Source organism: Pristis pectinata, chromosome 23 (genome assembly GCF_009764475.1).
Source record: "Pristis pectinata isolate sPriPec2 chromosome 23, sPriPec2.1.pri, whole genome shotgun sequence".
Lineage (NCBI taxonomy): Eukaryota > Metazoa > Chordata > Chondrichthyes > Rhinopristiformes > Pristidae > Pristis > Pristis pectinata.
The window spans coordinates 4,611,625-4,638,349 of record NC_067427.1 but is presented as its reverse complement, the minus strand read 5'-3'; the positions used below and the strand labels follow the sequence as shown (position 1 = coordinate 4,638,349).

General features: G+C 47.6%; 1 protein-coding gene across 4 annotated transcripts in view; it reads right to left on the bottom strand.

Moving 5' to 3' along the window:
* Window positions 1-26,725, bottom strand: part of LOC127582057 (serine/threonine-protein kinase Nek6-like) — a 162,990-nt gene that overhangs the window by 28,470 nt on the left and 107,795 nt on the right. For all 4 annotated transcript variants that reach the window (XM_052037024.1, XM_052037023.1, XM_052037025.1 and 1 more), the window contains 2 exons: window positions 22,738-22,845; window positions 869-963 (listed from right to left, as the gene is read on the bottom strand). In XM_052037024.1, the coding sequence (XP_051892984.1) occupies window positions 869-963; window positions 22,738-22,845 (203 nt within the window). The remainder of the gene's footprint in view (window positions 1-868; window positions 964-22,737; window positions 22,846-26,725) is intronic.

The window sequence follows — 26,725 nt, the reverse complement described above, 5'->3', positions numbered from 1 at the left end:
CTGCAGTTTTTAGAACAGAAGACCGCAGGAATAGGCCCTTCAGCCCGTCGTGACAATTCTTGAAGACTTTCTGAGATTCTTCAACTTCACAAGATCACAAAACAAAGGAGCAGAAGTAGGCCATTCGGCCCATCAAGTCTGCTCTGCCACTTCACCACGAGCTAAACTATTCTCCCATCTAGCCCCAGCGTAGGGGAGTCTAAAACTAGGGGGCATAGGTTTAAGGTGAGAAGGGAAAGATTTAAAAGGGGACCTGAGGGGCAACTTTATCACACGGAGGGTGATGGGTGTGTGGAACGAGCTGCCAGAGGAATTGGTAGAGGTGGGAACGGTTGCGATGTTTAAAAGACATTCGGACAGTTACATGGATATGAAAGGTTCTGAGGGACATGGGCCAAGCGCTGGCAAATGGAACTCGCTCAGTTAGGCCACTTGGTCAACATGGACAAGCTGGGCCAAAGGGCCTGTTTCTGTGCCATGTGACTCTGTGATTCCATGACCCATAACCCACACCTCCACCCACCACAGCCCAAGCTCGAGAGACCATGAAGAAACTCTGGGCGATAGTTCCACAATTGGAACAGCAGACTCCGGAACTGGAAGTAAACCTTCCTGATTCACGTCTCCTACACGTAATGCTGGCAGCAGAATCTCCTCGTGTCTGGGAACAGAACGAAGTCGTTCAGCCAGCCAAACCTGCTCTGCCATTAAGTTAGCTGGTACCCGACCCCCATCTCATCGCCTTGGATCAGGACCCTTTTGGAAAGATCGAGTAACCCTGTTAGCTGGATCGGAGCACTTCACGATGACGCTGCTTCGAAATTCAGGAGTTATCCAACGTTCAAAGTTAAGGATGAATACAACTTACCTCGTACAATAAACAGCCGAGCGACCAGATATCGGATTTGAAGTTGTAACCATTTTCATGTATTCTCTCCGGAGACATGTAGTACGGTGTTCCGACTGTAATATAAAGGACAACGGAACATCACCACCCTCAGTTTTATAAGCAACAAGTCCTTATTCTAATACAGAAGGCCATTCAGCCCAGGACACACCCCAGCAGCTCAATCCCCCCCCCCACCCTTACTCCCCTGTATCGTTCTCCCACATCTGCCCATCAACTCCCCTTTGATTCTTTTCCCACTCACCTCGACCTGAGAGGTGATTGACAGCAGCCAATTAGCTACCAGCACGTCTTCGGGGATGTGGGAGAACACCGGAGCACCCGGGGGAAACCCGCACGGTCACGGGGAGAAACTCCTCGCACACAGCACCGGAGGTTGGGATCGAACCAGGTCTCTGCAGCTGTGAGACAGCAGTTCTACCTGCTGGGTCTCCCTCCACCTCCAGTTGGAGTCGTAGAAAGACAGAGCATGGAAGCAGGCCCTTCAGACCACTGAGTCTGCGCTGACCAGCAAACATTTACACTAATCGCACACTGTTTTATTCTCCCCACATTCCCATCAACGCCTCCCCCCACCCCAGATTCTACCACTCACCCACACTGGGGGCAACTTACAGCGGCCAGTCACCCTACCAACCCGCACATGTTTGGGGCATGGGAGGAAACTGGGGCACTCAGAGGGAGGTGCGAATTCAACACAGACATCACCCAAGGCCAGGATCGAACCCGGGTCTCTGGACCGGTGGGTCAGTGGCCCTACCAGCTGAGCCACTGTGCCATGGTTACCTCACTGTGTGCCCCACAACTGCATTGCTGAAATAAATCAAGGATTACTTCCCGTTGGGCCACTTGAAGGACAGAAGAATTACAGGACCCAGCAACCTTACTGGGTGCTTCCAGAGGGCAGTCACCACTCAACCTTTCTGTGGGTCTACCGTCACATTTGGCACAGACCAGGTAAGACTTTGTTCCTCTATTGTGATAGTGAACCAGATGTGTTTTTAGTTCCATGGTTACCATTCCTCAGTTAGCTTTCTCTTATTGCAGAGTGATTTAATTAAATGAATTTAATTGCCCCAGTTACCACGGTGGGATTCGAACTCTCCACATCAAGACTCCAGGCTTCTGGATTATTTGTCCAGCAGCATCACAGCTTGGTATGGTAACTGCTCTGCCCAGGACTGCAAGAAATAGCAAAGAATTGTGGACACAGCCCTGTCCGTCACGCAAACCAGCCTCCCCTCTGTGGACTCTGGACTCCCTGCTGCCTCAGGAAAGCAGCCAGCATAATAACACATCCCCCCCCACCCCCCACCACGGCGGTCATTCTCTCTTCTCCCCTCTCATGTCAGCAGAAGATACAAAAGCTTCAAAACATGTACCACCAGGTTCTATCCCACTGTTATCAGATTCTTGAATGGACCACTTGTACAATAAAGATGAACTCTTGATTCTCAGTCTACCTTGTCGTGGCCCTTGCACCTTATTGTCTGTCTGCACTGCACTTTCTCTGTAACTGTGACACGATATCCTGCATCTTGTTTTTCCCTTGTACTACCTCGATGTACTTATGTACGGAATGATCTGTCTGGATGGCATGCAAACAAAAGCTTTTCATTGTATCTTGGTAGATGTGACAATAATAAACCAATTACCATCTCAGTTACCATGTGGCATGTATTAAAAGGGCACAGTGTCCTTACAAGTGGTGATAACCTCCAAAAGGATAAACAATGGGTGCAAACTGAGGTCCTAGTCTTAATTCAGGGTCTCATCATGGACGGTCAACATTTCCTTTCCCCCACAGATGCCGCTCGACACACTGAGTTCCTCCAGCAGATTGTTTTTTGCTCTAGATTCTGGCATCTCAAGTCTCTTGTGTCTCCGCTGAGGTTCCGATGTTGTGTGGAGTCTACAGATCTTCAATGAAGCATGGAGAACCTCTTGAAAAATCTTTCAAAAATGCATCCACCCTCTGCCCCCCAGTGATCGAGCCTCCGCAATCCTCTGGGGGCAGAGAATTCAGTAAATTCACCATCCTCTGCAAGAAGAAGTTCCTACACACATGGCCGCCCCCTTATCTTGTAACATGTCACTTACGTGGATGTCCAGGGGACATTTGACAAAGTTGAAGAGAAAACTGTCAAACAAGCTGAAGGCCTATGACATGCCGCAAGCTACAAATTTGGTTCCGATGAAAGGTCATTGACCTGAAGATCAGCTCTCCGCAGATGCTGCCTGACCTGTAGAGTTTCTCCAGTGTATTCTATTTTTATCTCAGCCTCCCAGCATCTGCAGTTTTTTAGCTTTTCAAATGTGGCGTTAACCCGAGACAGGAAAACATCTGGACTGTTGTCCCAGGAACTTTGATGAACGTTCTCAGGAATTGCAAACGAAAAGAACATCACTGTTTTCTTTCCAAATCAACCTGAAGTGGTCCAAAGAGCTCGCTTCACCTTCCTTCAAAGGACACTTCAAAGTTACTTATTGGCTGTTGGGTGCCATTGCTCATCTGGAAGGCGCTATGGAAACGCAAGACATTCCTTTCTAACACAGTCGAAATATCACATTAAGAACAAGGATTCAATCACTGTTTGCACTTAAAAGTTCATGAAGCACATTACATGAAGTAATGGAGACACCAGAGACCGCAGATGCTGGAATCTGGAGCAACACGCAATCTGCTGGAGGAACTCAGCGGGTCAGGCAGCACCTGTGGAGGGAAGTGGACGGTCGACGTTTCGGGTTGAGATTCAGATGAAGGGTCTCAACCCGAAACCTCGACTATCCATTTCCCTCCACAGATGCTGCCTGACCCGCTGAGTTCCTCCAGCCATTTGCATTTGTTGGTACATGGAATAACTTCTACTTACTGACTGGGAAACACATTACTGGGGGTCAGTCCAATTAGCTTCTGTCTGACCAAGCAGCGTATCTGATAGGCTGTTGAAAATCTACTCGAGTTTACAAATCTGAACTCATCCCTCGTATTTCCTTTAATTCTGTGGGTTAGGCTCCGACTGTGGTGATCTCTAAAACTATCCACCACCACAGACAAATTTGCGGTTCATTTAAGTTTCTCCAATTCATGAATATAACCTTCTCAGCCAGAAGGCCTGGTAGGATTACAAGCTTCTGGGAGCTTAGGCCATTTACGTTCAAGGCGCCTCCTCAAACGCAGACAATATCCAGCCGAGGCACAGTATCTGCATTTCAACAGGACGTAACCACCTCCCTTGCACAGACATAAATTCCACTATCCGATAGAACCAGAAAGGGAACGGTTCCATTCACTGCCCTAAAATGAAAGATAACTCATACCAGGTACTAGAATGCTCAGAGTCTGCATTCTGCACAGGATTGTTTGATACAGCGCTTCCCACAATCAACAGGACATCACAGTATTTAACACACTGTGTGGATTATTACACCGAGGGATTGCAAGTAAATTTGCAATGTGCAAGCTGGCAATTGAGAGATTTCCTTTTAAATAGAATGGTGTGCCTAATAAGAAGTTAAAAATATGTGTTCCTAAACTGAAGCTAGTTCCAAACTGGCCCTCCCATTATAATAACCCCTTATCTGTTCATTGTTTCCATTGATGTCAGTTTTATTGGATTTTTTTTCTGTTGTATTCTCCCTGTGTTTCTACAATGCCAGATTAGAATTCTGATTAAGGGGAGAAAATAAGAGATAAGATTTCTTTATTAGTCACATGTACATCGAAACACACAGTGAAATGCATCTTTTGCGTAGAGTGTTCTGGGGGCAGCCCGCAAGTGTCGCCACGCTTCTGGTGCCAACATAGCATGCCCACAACTTCCTAACCCGTACATCTTTGGAATGTGGGAGGAAACCAGAGCACCCAGAGGAAACCCACGCAGACACGGGGAGAACGTACAAACTCCTTACAGACAGCGGCGGGAGTTGAACCCAGGTCGCTGGTGCTGTAATAGCATTATGCTAACCGCTACACTACCGTGCCTGGTACACATGAAATAGAAGCATGGAAGGACCATTCGGACCACTGCAACCCTGCTACCATTCGGTGGCTGATTACTGCTTTCCTGCGCAGGGTAGAAAATTGTTTGGTTCCAGGATGGTTTACTGCTGGCTTGCATCACAACCACTCCCTCCACCAGCACCAGTGCACGGGGACTGCAGTGGGTGCCATCTGCAAAATGCACTGGGGTTACTCGCTGAACCCCAAACCCAAACCCGAGAGCTTCAACTCCAAGGACAGGGGCCACTGCCTGTGGGCTCCCTCCTCGTCACTCCCCAGCCGTGCGTTGTCGGAGGTTCGTTGTCTTTGGGAGCACCTTCACATCGCAGATTGCAGCGGTTGAAAAAGGCAATTTATTACCATCTCCTCCAGGGGCAGTTCAGGATGGGCAATAAATGCTGACCTTAACTCTGACACCTGCTTCCCTTAAATGTTGATAAGAATAAATTCTTGGCTGGGAAGAGATGGTCTAAAACCATGATCACAGAGGGATCTGGCAGCTGAGGTAAGGGAAAAAGAGAGGGCATAAGTCCAGAGAATCTCAGGAGCTTGAACAATGGTTCAGATACCCACATGCTAAATGGGGACCACTGATTTGTGTGGTAAAGCTTAGGGCTAAAGTCCTGGTCTAATTCACATTGAAAGGAACCTGCTGGAGAGAAAATGTCCACAGGTAAATACAGGATGACAACCTCAGGTAAAATGGTCAAACGACACAATTGTATTGGGTGAACAGCAAGGTTTATGCATCAGAAGAGATCACTTGGAATTTACTGCAGTAACAAAGGTGAGAGAACCGTGAAGCCCTGGAGTCATCAAGTCACAGAGCACAGAAACAGGTCCATTAGTCTGCCATGTCCATGTCGACCATCAGTAGGGGCAGGCACGGCAGTGTAGCGGTTAGCGTAACGTTATTACAGTGCCAGCGACCCGGGTTCAATTCCCGCTGCTGCCTGTAAGGAGTTTGTACGTTCTCCCCGTGTCTGCGTGGGTTTCCTCCGGGTGCTCCGGTTTCCTCCTGCATTCCAAAGACGTACGGGTTAGGAAGTTGTGGGCATGCTATGTTGGCACTGGAAGCACGGTGACATTTGTGGGCTGGCCTCAGAACACTCAACTCAGAAGATGCATTTCACTGTGTGTTTCGATGTACATGTGACTAATAAAGATACCTTATCTTGTCTTACCCACTGATATTTATCCCACTTGTTAGCACCCGCTCTGTAGTTTACTGTGCCTTGGTGATTCAAGTACTTGTCCAGATGCTTCTTAAATGCTGTGGGAGTCTCTGCCTTCAACACCCCCGCAGGAAATGCGTTCCAGATTCCAACACCCCTCTGGGTGAAAAAAGTTCTTCCTCAGATCCCCCTAAACCTCTCTCCTTCACCTTAAACCTATGCCCTGCAGACACCTCTGCCATGGGGAAATGTTTCTCGCTATCTACACTAACTACGCCCCCATAATTTTGTACGCCTTTTTCAGATTATTCTCAGCTTCCTCTGCTCCAAGGAAGTCAAACGCAGCCTCTCTGTTACTGAAACCTTCCATCCCAGGCAACATCCTGGTGAATCTAAAGGCCTAAAGATGAGATTTAAATTGTGCGCCAGTAATGAGATGCTGAGTCCTCGGCTGAGATCGCACCTCATCCCCCTTGACAGCAGAGAGTTAAACACAAGAGGCTGGTCATCTCCATGTTTGCTGTAAGCTTTTCCAGATCGGCTGCTGTCTTTGTCTTTGGCTCCTTGATTTGTTACAGTTGTCTTATCCTGGGCCTAGCAAATAGATGCAATATAAGAAAAGTGCGCCAGCGTCTTTACTTTCTTAGGAGGTTCGGCTTATCACCAAACACGCTAACCAACCTCTACAGATGTACTGTTGAAAGTATCTTGACTGGTTGTATCATTGTCTGGTACGGCAATTCAAACGCCCAGGAATGTAAGAAGCTGCAGAGAGTAGTGGACTTAGCCCAGTACATCACGGGCACATCCCTCCCCACCATCGGGAGTATCTACAGGAGGCGCTGCCTCAAGAAGGCAACATCCATCATCAAAGATCCCCACCATCTGGGCCGTGCCATCTTCTCACAGCTACCATCGGGCAGGAGGTACAGAAGCCTGAAGTCCCACACCACCAGGTTCAGGAACAGCTACTTCCCTTCAACCATTCGGTCCTTGAACCAACCTGCAAAACCCTAAACACTGCAGCTTAGCAACACTATGATCACGGCCCAGCGCATCACGGACACCAGCCTACCCTCCTTGGACTCTGTCTTTACCTCTCGTTGTCTTGGTGAAGCAGCCAGCATAATCAAAGACCCCACCTACCCGGGACATTCTATCTTCTCTCCTCTTCCATCGGGTAGAAGATACAGGAGCCTGAGGGCACGTACCACCAGACTTAAGGACAGCTCCTACCCCACAGTGATAAGACTATTGAACGGTTCCCTTATACAATGAGATGGACTATGACCTCACGATCTACCTTGTTGTGACCTTGCACCTTATTGCACTGCACTTTCTCTGTAGCTGTGACACTTTACTCTGTACTGTTATTGTTTTTACCTGTACTACCTCAATGCACTCTGTACTAACTCAATGTAACTGCACTGTGTAATGAATTGACCTGTACGATCAATTCAATTGACCTGCAAGACAAGTTTTTCACTGTACCTCGGTACAAATGACAATAATAAACCAATACTAATACCAATAAAATGGACTTTTTTTTGTTCTTATTGTGTTCTTTCTTGTAAAAATTGGATATAATTTATGCTTAAATTATGTTTTTCTTGTGAATGCTGCTTATCTGATGCTCTATGCCTGTGATGCTGCTGTAAGTTTTTCATTACACTTGTGCACACATGTACTTGTGCATAAGGCAATAAACTCAACTTTGACTTTGAAATTCCCAACTCTGGGACCAAAGTCAGTGCCTCTCTCCCTCGCGGTGTTAATGCCTCGTGTTGTTGGCCAGAGAAAGCTCTGTTGAGTTTGAAATTGTCGCCTCAAATAATCCCTGAGAAGGACTCATCCCAAAGCGGTTTGACAGGCCTTGTGATGTGGATGAGTACGGCTCCCAATGCTTTATTCACCATTTGTGCTTTAGGCTGTTCCCGTTTATATATCAGGTTTGTGGAGCAGTCTCCATCCAGTAGCAGGAGCCCAGACAACTTGTTTTTAGCAGACTGGCGACAGCACGGAAAATCTTGCGCCAGCAAATGGGCCACTGCACCTTTACACTTTGTGGAGAAATGTTCACTTTGAAATTTGACTCTTTATAAAAGAATGACAAGGCACATCTCTTTCATGACCCATCCAACGTACTGTAGGCATATCTGATAATGAGCCTGTTCTTGCAAAATGCACAAGACTTCCAATTTAATCATCTTGGGCCTGCAAACACACCACATTAGTCAATATGACAAGGTTAGCATTTCAGAGAGTATTATTAATAAAGAAATTGGTCAACTATAATATTCTTTGCAGCAATTAAACTGCTGTTGTTAAAGGTAGTGTATCAAAATATGTACTCTGAAACACTCCAGCAAGGAAGAATCTCTGTCCTGTAATAGACCTGGTCGTTTTTTTCATTATTTTATGTCTTTTCACTGTTTAATTTGCTTCCAAAAATCCTGTAAACCTACAAATCAAATTGCTCTGGCCTTAGGAGGCAGATACATTTATGACTTGTTAATCGGAACACATTCGTCATGTTAAAAAATTTTTGCTGGCTTTACAGGAATGTGGCTTTTGTTAGTGAGCACCATTTGTACAAGAAAGGATTACATCCCCCAACCCCTTCCCCCTCCCCTCCACCCCCACCTGACACAGATTGGTCAAACCTCAAGGTTAGAAAACTTCCAAAATAACTACTTTGTTTTAAATAAAACACCCATGATAAGAGACTGGGAGAGCCTCTCACTAAAACAAACACCAGAAATCCCCCTGAATTATCCAACCTGCATAAATGTCATGTGATGTAGAAAATTTGTGCTCCATTAAGAAAGTTTTTGTTATTTTATATCATTTTGTTCAAGTACAGGAAAGTTCTACAAAGACTGCAAATTAGTAGTTGCTTTATTCTCTCCAGAGCTGTTGAAGGCATTCAGTACAACTACAGGAAAACACCAATAATCCGGCACACACATTTGGTAATGTGGGACTGGCAGTTTTCTGGACTATTGGATGTAATTTCTATCAATACTCCAAAACGTTACACAGTGGAATAAATATATCTTCTGGTGGATCTGGTAGGGACCGTAGGAAACAGGGCCCTAGAGGGAAAGAACCAGGTGAGTTTGAAGGAAGTGCAGGAAACGGGACCCCAGTATAGTACAGTGGGATTCAGCACCCAGTGGGATTCAGCACCCCGTGAGCCAGGTCGGGGTTTCCGAAACTGGAGCACCTGGGGCAAACCCACACAGTCACGGGGAGGACAGGCGGGTGCCAGAGGTCAGGATTGAACCGGGCTCTCCGGAGCAGTGAGGCAGCAGCTGTACCATCTGCCCCGCTGTGCTACCCAGTGACAGGGTGGTAAGGGACGTGACAAGTGCCTAGTCGTTGAGTTGGGGATTTATGGAGCAGCTTCTAGGAAGAAGAGGGCAGAGGTACTGGGAGACACAGGGGACTGCAGACGCTGGAATCTGGAACAACACCCAATCTGGTGGGCAGACTCAGCAGGTCAGGCAGCATCCGTGGAGGGAAATGGACGGTTAACGTTCCGGGTCAAGACCCTTCAGAGGTGCTGTGGGCAAGAGGGAGATACCCAGAGCCACTGAAGGCATAGCTGCCATCGTCAGAGCAATTATTTACTTACTATAGCACAGAAGTAGGCCATTCAGCCTATTGGTTCCATACTGGCTCCCATCAGTCCCATTCCCTTTCTCACTAAACCTCTGCTACTTAATTATCTGGGGTCAGCGTTGGAAGGGTGTCAATGTCTCAGTGTTTGTGGGGCTGGGCGAGACTGCATTGCCAGGGATTGAGATCTTGGAGATAACTACAAAGAAGGGTGAGAATTTTTAATCCAAGGTGTTGCTTATCCAGGTTATTGGGAGGGATGAAGGGGGTCCCATATCCCATCGGATGAGGCAGCAACAGTAGAGCATTGGGGGCTCCCAGACTTATAGAAGGAGGGAGGGAACAAAGCAATTCCAACAGCACATGAAGAGAGCTGGAAGATGGAACGTGGGTGGGCTAGATGTCTGGTCTCGCTAATCATATTGTCTTTGTAATTTTTAATGCAACAGGTTTCCTCCGTTATAAAAGATGACCAGATATCAGAAGGAAACAGCAAATCCTGGGGATGTCCAGCAGATCAGTTAGCATCTGGGGAGAACAAGTTAACAGTTCCATTCAGTGGTCCTTCATCAGAACAGAGAAGTTTTGAATTGCAGACAAGGGAGAGGGGGAGAGAACAATGTGATGGGGCAGGCACCCCGGTTATTCAGGTTATGTTCCGCACAGGAAGGTTGACACGGATGTTCCTTCTGTTCTCCCCACACCTCCCCCTCTCAACAACGTAAAACACAATCCGAACCAAGAAACAGAAAATGCTGGGAATCTGTGGAGAGAGAAAAAGAATTAATGTTCCTTTTAGCTACTTCAACACTTTTCCAGTTCTGATTAAAGGCCATCGGCCAGAAACGTTACATTTTAATTCTCTCTCCACAGATTCCCAGCAATTTCTGTTTTTGTTTCAGATTTTAAGCATCTGCAGTGTTTTTTCTTTGCAGATCAAACAGGGAACATAGAACAGAGAACAATACAGCACAGGAACAGGCCCTTCAGCCCACAATTTCTGCACTGACCATGACGTTAAGCTAAATTGCTCCCATCTGCCTGCACATGACCCATATCCCTCCACTCCCTGCCTGTTTATATGTCTGTATAAATGCCTCTTAAATGTTGATATTGTATCTGCCTCCACCACCTCCCCTGGCAGCCCGTTCCAGGCACCCACCACTCTGTGTAAAAAACTAGCCTCGTAAATCTCCTTTTACTTCCCTCCCCTCACCTTAAACCTATTCATAGAACATAGAAAACTACAGCACAGTACAGGCCCTTCAGCCCACAATGTTGTGCCAACATTTTATCCTGCTCTAAGATCTATCTAACCCTCCCCTCCCACATAGCCCCCTATTTTTCTATCATTCATGTGTCTATCTAAGAGTCTCTTAAATGTCCCTAATGTATCTGCCCCCACAACCTCTGCCGGCAGTGCGTTCCACGCACCCACCACTCTCTGTGTAAAAAACTTACCCCTGACATCCGCCTTATACCTTCCTCCAATCACCTTAAAATTATTTCCCCTCATGTTAGCCATTGTCGCACTGGGAGAAAGTCTGACTGTCCACTCGATCTATGCCTCTTATCATCTTGTACACCTCTATCAAGTCACCTCTCATCCTCCTCCTCTCCAAAGAGAAAAACCCTAGCTCGCTCAACTTATCCTCATAAGACATGCTCTCCAATCCAGGCAACATCCTAGTAAATCTCCTCTGCACCCTTTCTAAAGCTTCCACATCCTTTTTATAATGAGGTGACCAGAACTGAACACAATACTCCAAATGTGGTCTGACCAGAGTCCTATAGAGCTGCAACATCACCTCGCAGCTCTTGAACTCAATACCCCGAATAATGAAGGCCAACACTCCATACGCCTTCTTAACGACCCTATTGACCTGTGTGTTCCCTCTAGTGTTTGGCATTTCTGCCCTGGAAAAAAGATTCTGACTATCTACCCTGCTAACTATGCCAAAGTATTTAAATAACTTTTATCAAAAACAAAACTCCTGGAGATCTGGAATTAAAACAGAAAATGTCAGGAAATACCCAGCGAGTCAGGCAGCATCTGTGCAGAGGAGAACAGTCAACATTTCAGTTCCTTTCATCAGAACTGGGAAAAGTTTCTCAGGCACCATATAAATGCAAGTCTGATGTCATTTTTGACTGTTCCCCTTCTGGCTGGACGTGCACTGGACAATGCAGTATCTATTTGGGTTCAGAGGGAAGTTGCCTCTAATACTGGGATGGCTACTTCGATCTGCTGAGTTTTTCAAGTTTTTTTTTGGTCTTATTTCAGATTTCCAGCCTCTGTGGGATTTTGCGTTTAAGTCTCAGGCCGCAGGACCGATCTCTCGCAGTGGGCCAGTAACTGTTGGCGCAGAACTTGGAAACACTGAGTCTCTATTGGCAAGTGTGACATGAACATCACACGACCAACCAAGACCATTTCACGGCATCTGACAGGCTAGTGGGATCTAAAAATTGTCTTAGACTATGTGATACATTAGATGCTGACCCAGCACATTCTGAAACTGGAATATTTGAACCCCTGTTCTAACTTGAAGAGGTGTAGAGGTTATAAAGCAGTCATCCAGCAGACCGTTGCCCCATTCATTGCCCCCACACTCCCATCAACTCTCCCTCAGATTCCACCACTCATCTACACACCAGGGGCAACCTACAGCAGCCTATTAATCTTTAGGATATGGGAGGGAACCAGAGCACACGGGGGTAAACCCACGCAGTCACAGGGGGAACGTGCAAACTCCACTCAGAGAGTGCCGGAGGTCAGGATTGAACCTGGATCTCTGGATCTTGGAGGCAGCAGCCCTACCAGCTGAGCCACTCTGTCAGCCATGTCATAATTGTTGAATATTATAATTGAAAGACTGTTCCTTGCAAACACATTCTGCATTGGTAGCTCCGTAAGTAAAATTTCTGCAATGTGCAGATGACAATAAACTCGACTTGACTTGACTTGAATTCCAAACAGTATTCTTGCACAAAAGTGAATGGAAATCAGACGCCAATCTCAACTGAGAGAAGCTGAAAGTTTTCGCAATACAAAGTGCTGTGGCAAGACAATAACCAGACAAACTGGAGGTGCAGTGTATCGGCTGAGTCACAGCTCTCACCCTACAGCTGGATAATTTGCTATGGTTTTCTCTCATGCTTTGAGCTAGACTTGTGCATGGATCCCACGCACCAGGGACAGGGAAACTTTGCACCTTTCTCTCGTTGCACAGTCGCTTCTTCAAGTAACTCCTGTTTGTGTAGTTCTTCCTGACGAATACAAGACCCCGCCTGCTAAGTTGCTTGATGTTCCTCACTTTAGTTACTGTTTCCTTCACTGGATATGCTGATCACACCCACTGTTCAATACTCCCCGCACCAATTCAATGTCAGAATAACCAGGGTCAGAGAGGGAAGAAATTAACCATGTCACCCATTCGCAGAAGATTTTACACTCTCACGAAATTTAAAATGTTCTGGATGAGCACTTCATTAGAGCACATACCACCAGGCAGAAGGACAGCTTCAACCTGCTGTTATAAGTCTATTGAACGGTTCCCTAGTACAATAAGATGGACTCTTGACCTCACAATCTACCTCGTTATGACCTTGCACCTTATAGTCTGCCTGCACTGCACTTTCTCTGTAGCTGCGACACTTTATTCTGCGTTCTGTATTGTTTTACCCTGTACTACCTCGATGCACTGTGTAATGAATTGATCTGTATGAATTGTATGCAAGACAGGTTTTTCACTGTACCTCAGTACATGTGACAATAAGAAACCAATACCAATTCTACCATTAGAAGTATTTAAAGAGGAGGTAGATAATTTTTTCACAAGATCACAAGACAAGGGAGCAGAAGTAGGCCATTCGGCCCATCGAGTCTGCTCCATGGAAAAGGGAAAAAAGAAAAAGAAATGAGAAAATGAGGGGGGGGGGTGCAAAAAAAAACACTATTCTAATCTCAATTTCCGGCCTTATCCCCATATCCCTTGATACCCCGACTATTTAGATATCTATCTATCTCTTCCTTAAACGCCTCCAACTATCTGGTCTCCACTGCTGTGCGTGGCAAGGAATTCCACAAATTCACCACCCTCTGGCTAAAGAAATTTCTCCTCATCTCTGTTTTAAACCTGTACCCTCTAATTCTATGATTGTGCCCTCTGGTCCTGGACTCACCCACCAAGGGAAACAGCTTGACCACATCTACTCTGTCCAGTCCTTTCAACATTTTAAATGTCTCTATGAGGTCCCCTCTCATTCTTCTGTACTCCAGTGAGTACAGTCCAAGAGCCGACAAACGCTCATCATATGTAAGCCCTTTCATTCCGGGAGTCATCCTCGTAAATCTCCTCTGAACCCTCTCCAACATCAGCACATCTTTCCTAAGACATGGGGCCCAAAACTGTGCACAGTATTCCAAATGAGGCCTCACTAGTGCCCCGTAGAGCCTCATCAACACTTCCTTACTTTTATACACTATACCTCTCGAAATGAATGCCAACATAGCATTCGCTTTCTTTACCACCGATCCGACCTGGTGGTTAACCTTTAAGGTATCCTGCACGAGTACCCCCAAGTCCCTTTGTACTTCTGTACTTTGAATTTTCTCTCCTTCTAGATAATAATCTGCCCGTTTATTTCTGTTTCCAAAGTGTACAACTGCACATTTCTCAACATTGAATCTCATCTGCCATTTCCTTGCCCATTCTCCTAAACTATCTAGGTCTCTCTGCAACCTTCCTATCTCCTCAATACTCTCTACTCCTCCACTTATCTTGGTGTAATCCGCAAACTTAGCCACAAAACCATTTCCTCCATCATCCAAATCGTTAACGTACAAGGTAAAAAGAAGACGGGGGCACTGAGGACTGTGGGGATCTGGGATGGAGGGGAGTTACTTTGAGTCACAGAGAGATACATCATGCACACAGGCGCTCCTGCCCACCGACTCTGCACTGACCATCTAGCAGTCGTCCTACTCCAACGCATTTTATTCTCCCCACATTTCCGTCAACTCCAATCAGATTCTACCCCTCACCTACACACTGGGGGCAACTTCCAGTGGTCAATTAACCTGTGAGGTTAGTAGCTACTGTCTTGTCCCCAGGGGAGGGGAGGGCATAGGTTTAAGGTGAGAGGGAAAAGATTTAAAAGGGGACTTGAAGGGCAACTTTTCGTACAGCTCCCTGACTCTACCGACCCTCACATCATTGGGATATGGGAGAAAACTGGAGCACCTGGGAGGGGAGAGCCCACACAGTCACACAGGGAGAATGTGCAAACTCCACACCGACAGCGCCGGAGGTCGGGTTCCAACCCGAGGAGACGGAACTGTGAGGCCTGGGGTAGATCGGCCACGATCATGTGGAATGCCGGGACAGGCTTGTGGGGCCTAGTGGCCAACTCCAGCTGCTGTTGCCTTGTGTTGGTGAATCGCCAAGGCACAGGAAGCTGTGGACCAAGTGCTGGGTGGTCATCATGGACAAGATGGGCTGAAGGGCCTGCTTCTGTGCTGTGTGATGATATGACTTTACTCCGTGGCCCGGCTGCTCTGTGAGAGGTCTGTGTGAAGCGGTCTCCAAAGAAACTGCTACTCCCAGACAAATGATGATCCTTGAGGCATGAACGTAGTAGAGGGATCTTCTTCCTGCCCTTTGACAGAGTTGGATTGAAAATTCTCCTTCACTGAGTCCTTCTTCACAGCAGACATGAAGTTCTTCTCTTTAAAGATATGCAGACATGTTAAGTCTGTGGGGACGCAGTGTTTCAGAGAGAGAAACTAATTCATTATTCTGTCCAAAGAAATGTCAAGCTAGACGTCAGATATTTTACAACCAGTTGTAGCAAACAAAGGCTTGTACGGAGTCCAAATTATTCACAAACAGCGATGGGGCTTTCTGCACCACTCGTTGTAACTGAGATTGAAACCCTTTGTGTTGTGGACAACCATATTTGTTCAATTATAAGTTGTCTGCGTTAACCCTAACACTGGACTATTTACAATGTGGGGTGTGTGTTTAAGTACTGCGCAGGATGATTCAAAAATCAAGGCTTTACAACATTGGGGTGTTGAGCCCAAGGGGTCATTTACTACAAAGGCAACATGCATTTATATAGCACCTCTGATGTAGCATCCCAGTGAACTCTGCAGGAGCATTGAGCCACAGGCGTCCAAAGCCAGCAAAAAGAGGTGCCTTTAAAGGAAGGAGGGAGAGGTGGAAGGTTTAGAACTCGGGGTCCAGGGAGATGAAGGCATGGCTGTTGGCGGTGGGGCCATTAAATCCTGCCTCCCGACTCACAGAAACGGCGGGTTGTGTCTTATTGTGGAGAAGTTCCTCGGTCCCAGGTATTGCAGCTCCCCAACACATAGGCTGGAGAACTGTGTGGTCTTGACACCAACAGTTCAGCACTCCCCCAGGTCCCCAGACTGCCTGCTCCCTTCCTGCAGAAGCTAGAAACACCCATCAGGGTATCTGGTTATTGGTTCAGTGGACAGCCCTCCTGCCTCTGTGTCAGATGGTCGTGAGTTCAAGTCCCACTACTTGATTCAAGCATCCCGGATGACCCTCCAATGCAGTACAAGGGAGTGTGCTTCTACTTCTTGGATGAGCTCAGGCCTTGACTAGTCGATATAAAGGATCCCTGGGAAGTGTTTGGAGAGGAGCAGGGAATCCTTCACACTGTCCATCTCTGAATCAGCAATACTCAACACAGATTGTTGGGTCCTTCTCACGTTGCTGCTTGTGGGATCTTGCTGTGTACCGATTGCCCACCAAGTTTCCATCATTACTCATCGACAGGAGCACCGCGGACTCCTGATATTCCCCAACACTTGCTTTGCCGGGCTGTGTGAGGCATGTTGAACCATCACCCACGTCTTCCTTCCCGGAAGTTGCAGTGTTCCCAAGAAATTCACTCCCGAAATGCGGAAACTGTGCACTGAAGTCTGATCTCAAATTCGGTCTCATTGTGGATCCAGGGCGCCAGAGTTCTCGACTGGCAGCGAGTTCCCAGCGGGTCACAGTCTCGGAATGTTAACTGTCTCCACCGTCGCTGCTCTGTCAAACCATTTCAGTTCTTCCAATAAAGTGAGGGGAAAAAGTTGACGCACGTTCCGGCTTCACAGCCGGCCCGGGACAGCCAGTATAGAAAGATCCCAACTGGCAGTTTCTCCGCACTGGGAGACTCGTCGGCATTCGGTTCAATGTTCACAGGCAGACTGACCCTCTGCACCTCCACTCCCTCCCACACCCCCTCCCACACCCCCTACATCTACACCCTCTCCTGCGACCCCCCACACCACCTCCCACACCTACACCCCCTCCCACACCTCAATCCCTCCCAAACCCCCTCCTGCACCTACACCCCCTCACACACCCCCTCCCACACCCTCTCCCACACCCACACCCCCTCCCAAAGCCCCTCCCACACCCACACCCCCTCCCACAACCCCCCACACCTACACACCCTCCCACAGCCCCTCCCACATCCACACCCCTCCACCTCACCTCTCTGCACCTACACCCCCTCCCACACTCCCTCACACCCTCCCACACCTACACCCCCTCCCACACTCCCTCACACCCTCCCACACTCCCTCACACCCTCCCACACCTACACCCCCTCCCACACTCCCTCACACCCTCCCACACCTACACCCCCTCCCATCCCTCACACCCCCTCCCACACCTACACCCCCTCCCACACCCCCCACACCCCCTGCCACAACTACACCTCTCTGCCCCTACACCCTCTCCCACACCTCACCGCTCCCACACCTCACCTCTCCGCACCTGCACCCCCTCCCACACCCCCTCCCACACCTCAATCCCTCCCACACCCTCTCTGCACCCACACCCCCCCACATCTAGATCCCCACGCACACAGAATCACACAAACACACACACCCACACACAAACACACACACACACACACACACACACACACACACACACACACACACACACACACACACACACACACACACACAATGTCAAAGCAAGATAAACGTGCCAGAGAAACATGCCAGATATTTTCACAGTGTAAATGTCCTACAGCTGATATCCAGAAACACAGAATCCACTAAAAATAGAAAATGCAAGAAAATGGTCTGGAGTCAGCTCTCTGCACTGTTCAGTACGAGCTCTGCATTTGCCTTTTCCAGTCTGAAGCAACAATACACAAAGGCCTTTCTGAAACAACTGGTTTGCAGAAGTTTTAATTGGAAACAAACCAACGCTTGGATCGCAGATCTACTCGGCATTGCGAGAACGTTTCTCAGTCTTTGCTTGTTGATCACTTCTCACTGCCTTTCTGGGGAGCTGCAAGTGGGGCCTTACACCAGCAGACACAGAGGTGGTTGCCCCAAAGGGACATCCTTCAGAGCCAATCACACCTAGGACCCCACAGCAGACTGAGTACCCTAACACTCACTTTATTCCAGGACCCAGAGGAAAGAAAATCCTTGAGTAATCAAGCAGCAAACTGTGTTTAAAAGATGTCACAACCTCGTACGTGTCACTGCTCTACTCCCTGCCCACTGATGACTGTGGCCAGATGCAGAGCTAACTCGGTCTTTAAATTTGCCGCTGATACCACTGTTATCGGCCACTCAGCAACAACAATGGGACGGAGTACAGGAAAGAGATTGTGAACCTTTTGTCAGAGGGTCAGAACAACAACCGAGCCCTTACTGTCAGCAGGGTGAGAGATCCAGTTGTTTAACGGAGGAAGCGGGGCTGCCATAGAGATGGTCGACAGCTTCAAGTTGCTAGTCATCCATCTCACCAGCAACCTCTCCTGCTCCCTCCACACTGATCAAGAAAGCACAACAGCGTAAACTCTCCGGAACTTCTATAGAAAGTATCCTGACAAGTTGTATCTCGGCCTGGTATGGCAACTGCTCTGCTCTAGACCGACGGAACCTGCAGAGTGGTAAACACTGCCCAGTCCATCACAGGCTCATCACTTCCTTCCATTCAGTCCATCTTCATGGTGCTTTGCTTCTGGAAGGCTAATGGTATCATCAAGGATGCCTGCCACCCTGGCCATTCCCTTTCCCCTCTTCTAGCTTCTGGGAGAAGACACAGGAGCTGGAAAGCCTGGACGTCCGAACAGCTTCTTCCCCACAGACTTCTGAACCAATCACCTCTTTCACATCCCCTTCCCAGTGACGCAACCACGTTCTCGGACCTCTCTGGTTATTCCATTATTGTCAATTTAACATTTCTTTTTGCACTACCTCAGATTGCACAATAATCTTTGCACCATTCTGTGTTGTGCGTGTCGCTGTATCTATCATTATCGTGCATGCTGTTTACTCTGTGAGCTCCACGCACCCTGGTGTAACTAATCTGAATCTAAATCTTGCTAAGCAGGATGAAGGACTAGCAATATATTTCCAGTGCAGAATGATGTATGACTTGGAGGGGGAACCTGCAGGTGATGGTGTTCCCCTTGTCCATCTCACAGGGAGAGGTGGTGGGTTTGGAAGGTGCTGTTGGAGTGGCCTTGATAACTGCAGTGCATTTTGTAGAAAGGAATACACACCTTTTTTACCAGGGATATACATAGGCTCCCTGTTGGACAGGAATGTCCTGTCCTATTGTCAGTGGTCCAAATAATTAATCAATATGTAAAAGGAAAATCTTCTCTTTTTACTACTTTGGTTCCCCGTGCACAGATCCCTCAGTCAACCCTTCTTTTCCAGTGGAAATTGGCTGGGGTAGGAGCTGGTATAGGTTTATTGATATTGGTTTATTATTGTCACATGTACCGGGATACAGTGGTAAGCTTTTGCCTTGCTTGCCATCCAGACAGATTATTCCATACATAATTACTCTGAGGTAGCAGAAAGAAAGCAGAATGCAGAATATAGTGTTGTAGTTACATAGAAAGTGCAGTGCAGGTAGACAAAGTGCAAGGGCCACAATGATTGGGAGATCAAGAGTTCATCTTTTAGTGTATGAGAGGTCCGTTCGAGGGTCTGATAACAGCCGGATAGAAACTGTCCTTGAGCCTGGTAGTTCATGCTCTCAGGCTTTTGTATATTCTGCCTGATTGGAGGGGGGAGAAGAAGGAATGACCGGGGTTGGAGTGGGTCCTTAATTATCTTGGCTGTTTTCCCAAGGCAGTGGGAAGTGTAGACGGAGTCAATGAAGGGAAAGTTTATTTGCCTGATGGACTGGGTTATGTTCACAATTCTCCACAATTTTTTGCGGTCTTGGGCAGAGCAGTTGCTGTGATGCATCCAGATAGGATGCTTTCTATGGTGCATCGATTAAAACAGGTAAGAGTTATCGGGGACATGCTGAATTTCATTAGCCTTCTGAGAAAGTAGAAGCGCTGGTGTGCTTTTTTGTCTGTAGTGTTTACATGGTTGGACCAGGACAAATTAAATTTTGTGATATTTACAGCTGGTTGTATAGACGTTGCTCTTAACTAGCCATTGCTTATATATTACAGAGTACAGTAACCCAGAGGCGTGGCAGTACAGTAACCCAGAAATTATAGCCAAATGTTTCTTTCTAATTGTAAATCAATAATTGCAAATCTCATCAGAGTTGTTGGAATAAGAATAATCCACATTAGGGAAATGGTGAGTGAGGTTTATCCAACCAATTCCGACTGGGTGTAACTGTGTGGAGCTGTGTTTGTTCAGCAGACTGAAAACATACACATGGTATCATTTCATCAACCAAAGTTTGCTGCCACCACAACCCTTTGTACTGAGACCACACAGGTCACAGTGGTGCCTTGTCCCTTGACAAAACTGCTGATCGGTATGAATTCTTCACATTGGTGCTAAGGACAGAAATGGGTTCACGCTTTCCCAGAACCACATCTGACCACTATTTCCAGAAATAATTTTAATCGTAACACACTGTTCATTCAACTCAAATAATGATAATTGATATCATCGACTGATGTTTTCTGGATAGCGTTCTCTCCCTTCACACCTTCCTGATCCACCTGCACATTATTTCCATAAAATTTCCAAGCTAGCTTTAGTTACCGGAGGTTAACTCCACCAGGATGCTGTTTGGAGGATCTTGCTGTGTGCAGAATTGACCACACACTCCCTACATTACACCAGTGACCATGCTTCAGAAGAAGAACTTCATTGGCTGTAAAGTGGCCCAGGAAGTCCTGAAGTGCTTTGGTTCTAACTCCCTGGTCCAATGGAAGGTCACCTAGTGCTGGTGTGGGATAGACATGGAGATTCTCACACTATAGGGACCAATTTTTGCAATGCAGAGAACCTACCTTTAAATGAAAAACCACAACCTGCCATTGATGCATCTCTGACGTTTGGGATGCGAGATCAGCCTCTGTTCTTCATTCCATTCTCCTCTTGGAAAATCAACTCAACCCCCCCCCCCCCCCCCATCTACATGGAAGCAGGATAACTCTAATTGGACTCAGAATGGGCCTATCTGTATCATTTAGACCTCAGGGTCTTAAAAGAAAGGGGTAGAATATGTTGGAAAGTGCGGAGCTCCAGTCTTTGGGGCGAACACAGTCTTCGGTACGATAGCATAACGGTTGGATCAGGAGATTAACAACCCAGCAGTGTTGGCGATTGAGAGACATGAGTTCAAATCCCACCAGAGGTTTATTAAATTTAATAATTTGGAATTAAAGAGCAAAGATCAGTAACGATGGCCACGAAACTTACAGATTCTCTCAGGAAGGCAACATCCATCAGCAGGGACCCCACCATCCGGGCCATGCCCTCTTCTTGATGCTGCCGTCAGGCAGGAGGTACAGGATCCTGAAGACCCCACACCTCAAGGTTCAACAACAGCTTCTTCCTGACTGCCATCAGGTTCTTGAACCCATCTAAAAACCCCAACACTGCCTCGGACTACATTTCTTTTTCTCTCTCTCAACGGGTGTCGTTATGTTTATTTTGTTGTGTAAAGTTTGTACAATTTATGTTAATTTAAGTTTATGTTAACTTATGCTTGTCCTGTGTGTAAGGTACTGTGCTACTGCTGCAGAAAGTTAATTTTCATGGCATTTATACCCTGGGTATGTATGTCTGTGACAATAAACTTGAAATTATAATGAAACTTCACATCTATAAAGAGAATTCGAACGCGCATTCTCCATTGTACCTGTACTCACTGTACTTGCACACAAGACAATAAACTTGACTTGACTTGAAGATGCAGACCAATTTGATCTCCACTGGTTGCATTTCGGTCTGGTACAACAATCCAAATGAGCAGGAGCGTAAGAAGCTGCAGAGAGTAGTGGACTCTGCCCAATACATTATGGGCACATCCCTCCCCACCATTTGTGGTATCTACAGGAGGCGCTGCCTCAAAATGGCAACATCCATCATCTAAGATCCCCACCATCCAGGCCATGCCATCTTCTCGCTGCTACCATCGGGCAGGAGGTACAGAAGCCTGAAGTCCCACACCACCAGGTTCAAGGACAGCTACTTCCCTTCAACTATTTGGTTCTTGAACCAACCGGCACAACCCTAATCACTGCCTCAGAATAGCAACACTGGGACCACTTTGCTCACTTTGCACTAAAATGGACTTTGTTTTTTTAATTCTAATTGTGTTCTTTCTTGTAAAAATTGTGTATAATTTAAGTTTAATTTATGTTTTCCTTGTGAATGCTGCTTATCTGATGCTATTTACCTGCGATGCTGATGCAAGTAAGTTTATCATTGCACCTGTGCACACATAGACTTGTGCATGTGACAATAAGCTCAACTTCGACCTTGAAACGTAACTGGTTCAGCACTGTCTAATGTCAAGGAATGCCAACCTACATGTGATTCCAGGCCTCACCAATCTGGTCCACTCTGAACTGGTCTTTGACCCGTCCCTGTTGAGGGGTAGTTAAGGACAGACTAAAATTCTGGGCCAGCCAGAGTAGCTAACATCCTCATGCAAGAACTTGCTACATCCTCCAGCCCCATCAGCAACAACGCAACCAGTGCATGGAAACTGCAGCCCAATGTTCGTGGTGGGCTGCAGTTCCTGGCGGATGATTCTTACCCAAGGAGTGCGCCGCTGTGGTCTTGGAACTGAAGAACCGGCCGAGACCAAGGTCACCGAGCTTCACCGCTCCCGTGGCCGTGATGAACACGTTCGCTGGCTTGATGTCTGTGAATAGAGACAGGGCCCCGATCAATAAGGATTGAAAGACTGCTCTCTACCCAAACACGCCCTGTTCTCTCCTTGTCTGCGTCACACTGATGCTTGTATCTGTGGGCTGCAGAAGATCAAAGTGCTTTTGACACTGGTCTTGTATCATAAATATCATAAACACAGGATATTGCCAGGACTGGAGGGCTTGAGATACAAGGAGACACTGGATAGGCTGGGATTGTTTTCCCCGGAGCGAAGGAGGCTGAGGGGTGACCTTATGGAGGTTTATTAAACCATGAGGGGCGTCGATAAGATGGACGGACACAGTCTTTTTTCCCCCAGGGTAGGGGAATCTAAAACTAGAGGGCACAAGTTTAAGGAGAAAGGGGAAAGATTTAAGGGGATCCGAGGGGTAAGTTTTGGTGGGTGTGTGGAACAAGCCGCCAGGGGAAGTGGTAGAGGCAGGTACAATTACAATGACTAAAAGACAGTTGGACAGGTACCTGGATAGGAAAGGTTTAGAGGGATATAGGCAGGTAAATGGGACTAGCTCAGGTAGGCTACTTGGTTAGTAAGGATGAGTTGGGCTGAAGGGCCTGTTTCCATGCTGTATGACTCTATGAATCTATAGTGTTTATCTCCCACTTGTTGAATAGATCACTCTCTGAAGCTGGACAGATTCTGGATCCAGCTTTTCATCTGACGACAGTGGACATTGTGGGCATTACTGACACGGCTGGCATTACTTAGTTGCCCATGAGGAAGTGGCAAGCTGCCTTGCTGAAGCCCTCAGCAGCCTGATACAGTCGAGTGAATTGCTCAATCCCTCAGAGACGTGACCAGATTGCTGAGGGATCGGTGTAAAAAAACTTGCCTCATAAATGTCCTTTAAACTTTCTCCTTTTCACCTTAAGGCTCAGGCCGCTGGTGTTTGACATCTCCACCCTGGGACTGTCAACTGACCAGATGGCCTGGGACAGCCCCATATCCTTAAAAGGAGCAGTGTCGAATCATCAGGTGTTTTGGGGGTGGGGCCTATATTTCACTGAGTGTGAAAGGCTGGGAATTCTGGACTTCCGTTCAGCTCCTCATTTTCCGTCTTAGAACCTTGCAGCCTGACGGCATGAACATTGAATTCTCCCACGTTAGGTAATCCCCACCCCCCTTCCCCACACCCCCACCCCCCCCCCACCATACTTCATGTTTTCTTCCCTTTCCTATCCTCTCTCTCATTTTTCTACCCACTTTTTTTTTCCTCCTTACCTGTGACCCGTCCCCCGGTGGGTCTGCACTCCCCTCCTCCCCCACACCTGCCCATCACCATCTCTTACCTGCATCTACCTATCACCACCTTGTGCCCAACCCGCCTCCCCTCTTTTGTTCACCTATCACTGCTCTGCTTTTCCCTCCTATATACTGGGCTTCCCCTTTTCCTATCGTCAGTCCTGAAGAAGGGTCCTGACCCGAAACGTCGACCTCCTGCCTGGCCTGATGAGTTCCTCCAGCATCATCGTGTTTTTCATTCAGATTCCAGCATCTGCAGTCCTTTGTTTCTCTAGGGACACTGCTTCAGGGAATTATCCAGCTCTGTGTGTGTGTGTGTGTGTGTGTGTGTGTGTGTGTGTGTGTGTGTGTGTGTGTGTGTGTGTGTGTGTGACTCCAGACCACCGCAGTTTGATTGGTCGTGAATCAGCCTACCAGGACAGTTGAATCAAGTGCAGAGTTGCCAGCAACGCCACATCTAGTGAACATATGAAACCGGGAGAATTAAGAACAGAACTCTGGAGGAACTCGGCAGGCCAGGCTGCATCCGTGGAGAAAAGCAGGCGGTCAACGTTTCGGGTCAGGACCCTTCTTCAGGACCGAAGCTAGGAAAAGGGGAAGCCCGATGTGGAGGCAAAAGGTGTACGTTGTCATGTCGGGTTGAGACCCTGCATCAGGACTGAGAGGGAAGAGGGAAGATTGCCAGTGTTGGACAGGGGCTGGTGGGTGATGGGTGGGACCAGATGGGGAGGGGGTGACGGAGAGACGGAACCAGGTGGGAGAAGGGAGAGGGGATTGGGGGAGGTGAACAAAGGGAGAAAGAACCGAGGTGGACTGGTGTGTGTGTGGGAGGAGAACGCCAGGGGGGTGGGGTTCACCTGAAATTGGGAGATTTAATATTCATACCATTGGGTTGTAAGCTACCAAAGTGCAATATGAGATGTTGTTCTTCCAATATGCGTTTGACCTTTCCGTAGCAATGGAGAGGCTGAGGACAGACAGACAGATTGGTGTGGGAGTGGGAATAACGGATTCTCCTGCAGTCGGTACTGAGGTTGCCAGCGAGACTCCAGTTGAAGGCCAATCACCAATCGGTGACAGTCTTACAGTCAATCAACGTGCAAGAGGGCCTTGAGAAATGCGATCAGTAGCTTGATGTATTGACAGGAAGATCTTGTCCTCGTGACAGACCTTGGCACCTCCTGTTTGTTTACCGCGTGAGGTGATTTGCTCAATGTTCAGAACCCTTCATTCCCACAGCAAACAATCCCTGATGCTCAGCGGGAAGGTTTCAGTGAAGGAAACGATTAGGGAGAGCTCCAGGATTCTCAAAGGTGGGGCACTGGAGTGTCGGATCCTTGCAACGACACTCACAGGGTGGTAAGCAGAGAGTGCTCACCACTTTAAAACACTGGCCAACACTTGGGGTAGTGCTGTGGGAATGCTGCATTGTCATTTTGGGTGAGAATGAGGTTTTTACCAACCCTGGTGGAAGAAGAGGGAGTTCTCCCCATCTCCTGGGCCAATATTTGTTTCTCAATCCACAAGATTAGCTGGTCCTGCTTGTGGGAGCTTGCTGTGCACAGGCTGGCTGCCAGAGTTCATAAGGGCAGTGGGAAAGGAAGCAGTAATTGGCCATGTGTCCCACAATCCCCAGGACCTGTCCACCGTCGATATCCCGGTCCCAAATTGCCCAAATTTATTTCCTGCTCCCAACCCCCAGCCAGATCCCCATAACTGTGACCTCCCCCAGTAACCCCAACATCTCCATCCTGGTGACAGGCCAGCAGACCACTTCATTGGCTGGAAAACTTGCTGGGTGTCTTGGAAGGGACAAGAGAGGTGCTATAGAAATGTGCCTTTGCTTTCTTCTGTCCCTTTAGTACCCCCTCATGGTTTTACTCAGGCTTGGAGAGTGGCAATGGGGATGGGTGGATCAGTGGCTGCACATCTCCTGTCTACACCGGCCCGTGGTGCAAGGTGAGTGTCTCACGGCCCTGTGACCACACTCCAGGCTCAGGAACTCTGCCCCACCGCCCTGTGACCACACTCCAAGCTCAGTAACTCTGCCCCACCGCCCTGTGACCACACTCCAGGCTCAGGAACTCTGCACACAGCCCCGTCCCAACCTCAAGCAGGAGGGGTGGTCTCTGTGGGCCCGTCACCCATGGTTACCCGCTGCCCACATACACACACACACACACACACACACACACACACACACACACACACACACACACTCACACACATATGCACACACACATGTATACACACACGTACACACACATATATACACACGTATACACACACACATACACCTACACACATGTACACACACATGCATAGACACAGGAAGATACACATGCACACAACACATGCATGCATGTGCACACACACATGAACACAACACATGCAAGCACACACATGACACACTGACCCATGCACACACATGTGCATGCATATAATATGCATGCACACACACATACATACACAAACACACACAACCCCCACAAACATACAACTCTCCACACACATATAAATGCACACATATAAACACATGCATGTACGCATACATATACAAACACACAGATATATATAAGCACACATATACATACACAGCTCAAATACATAC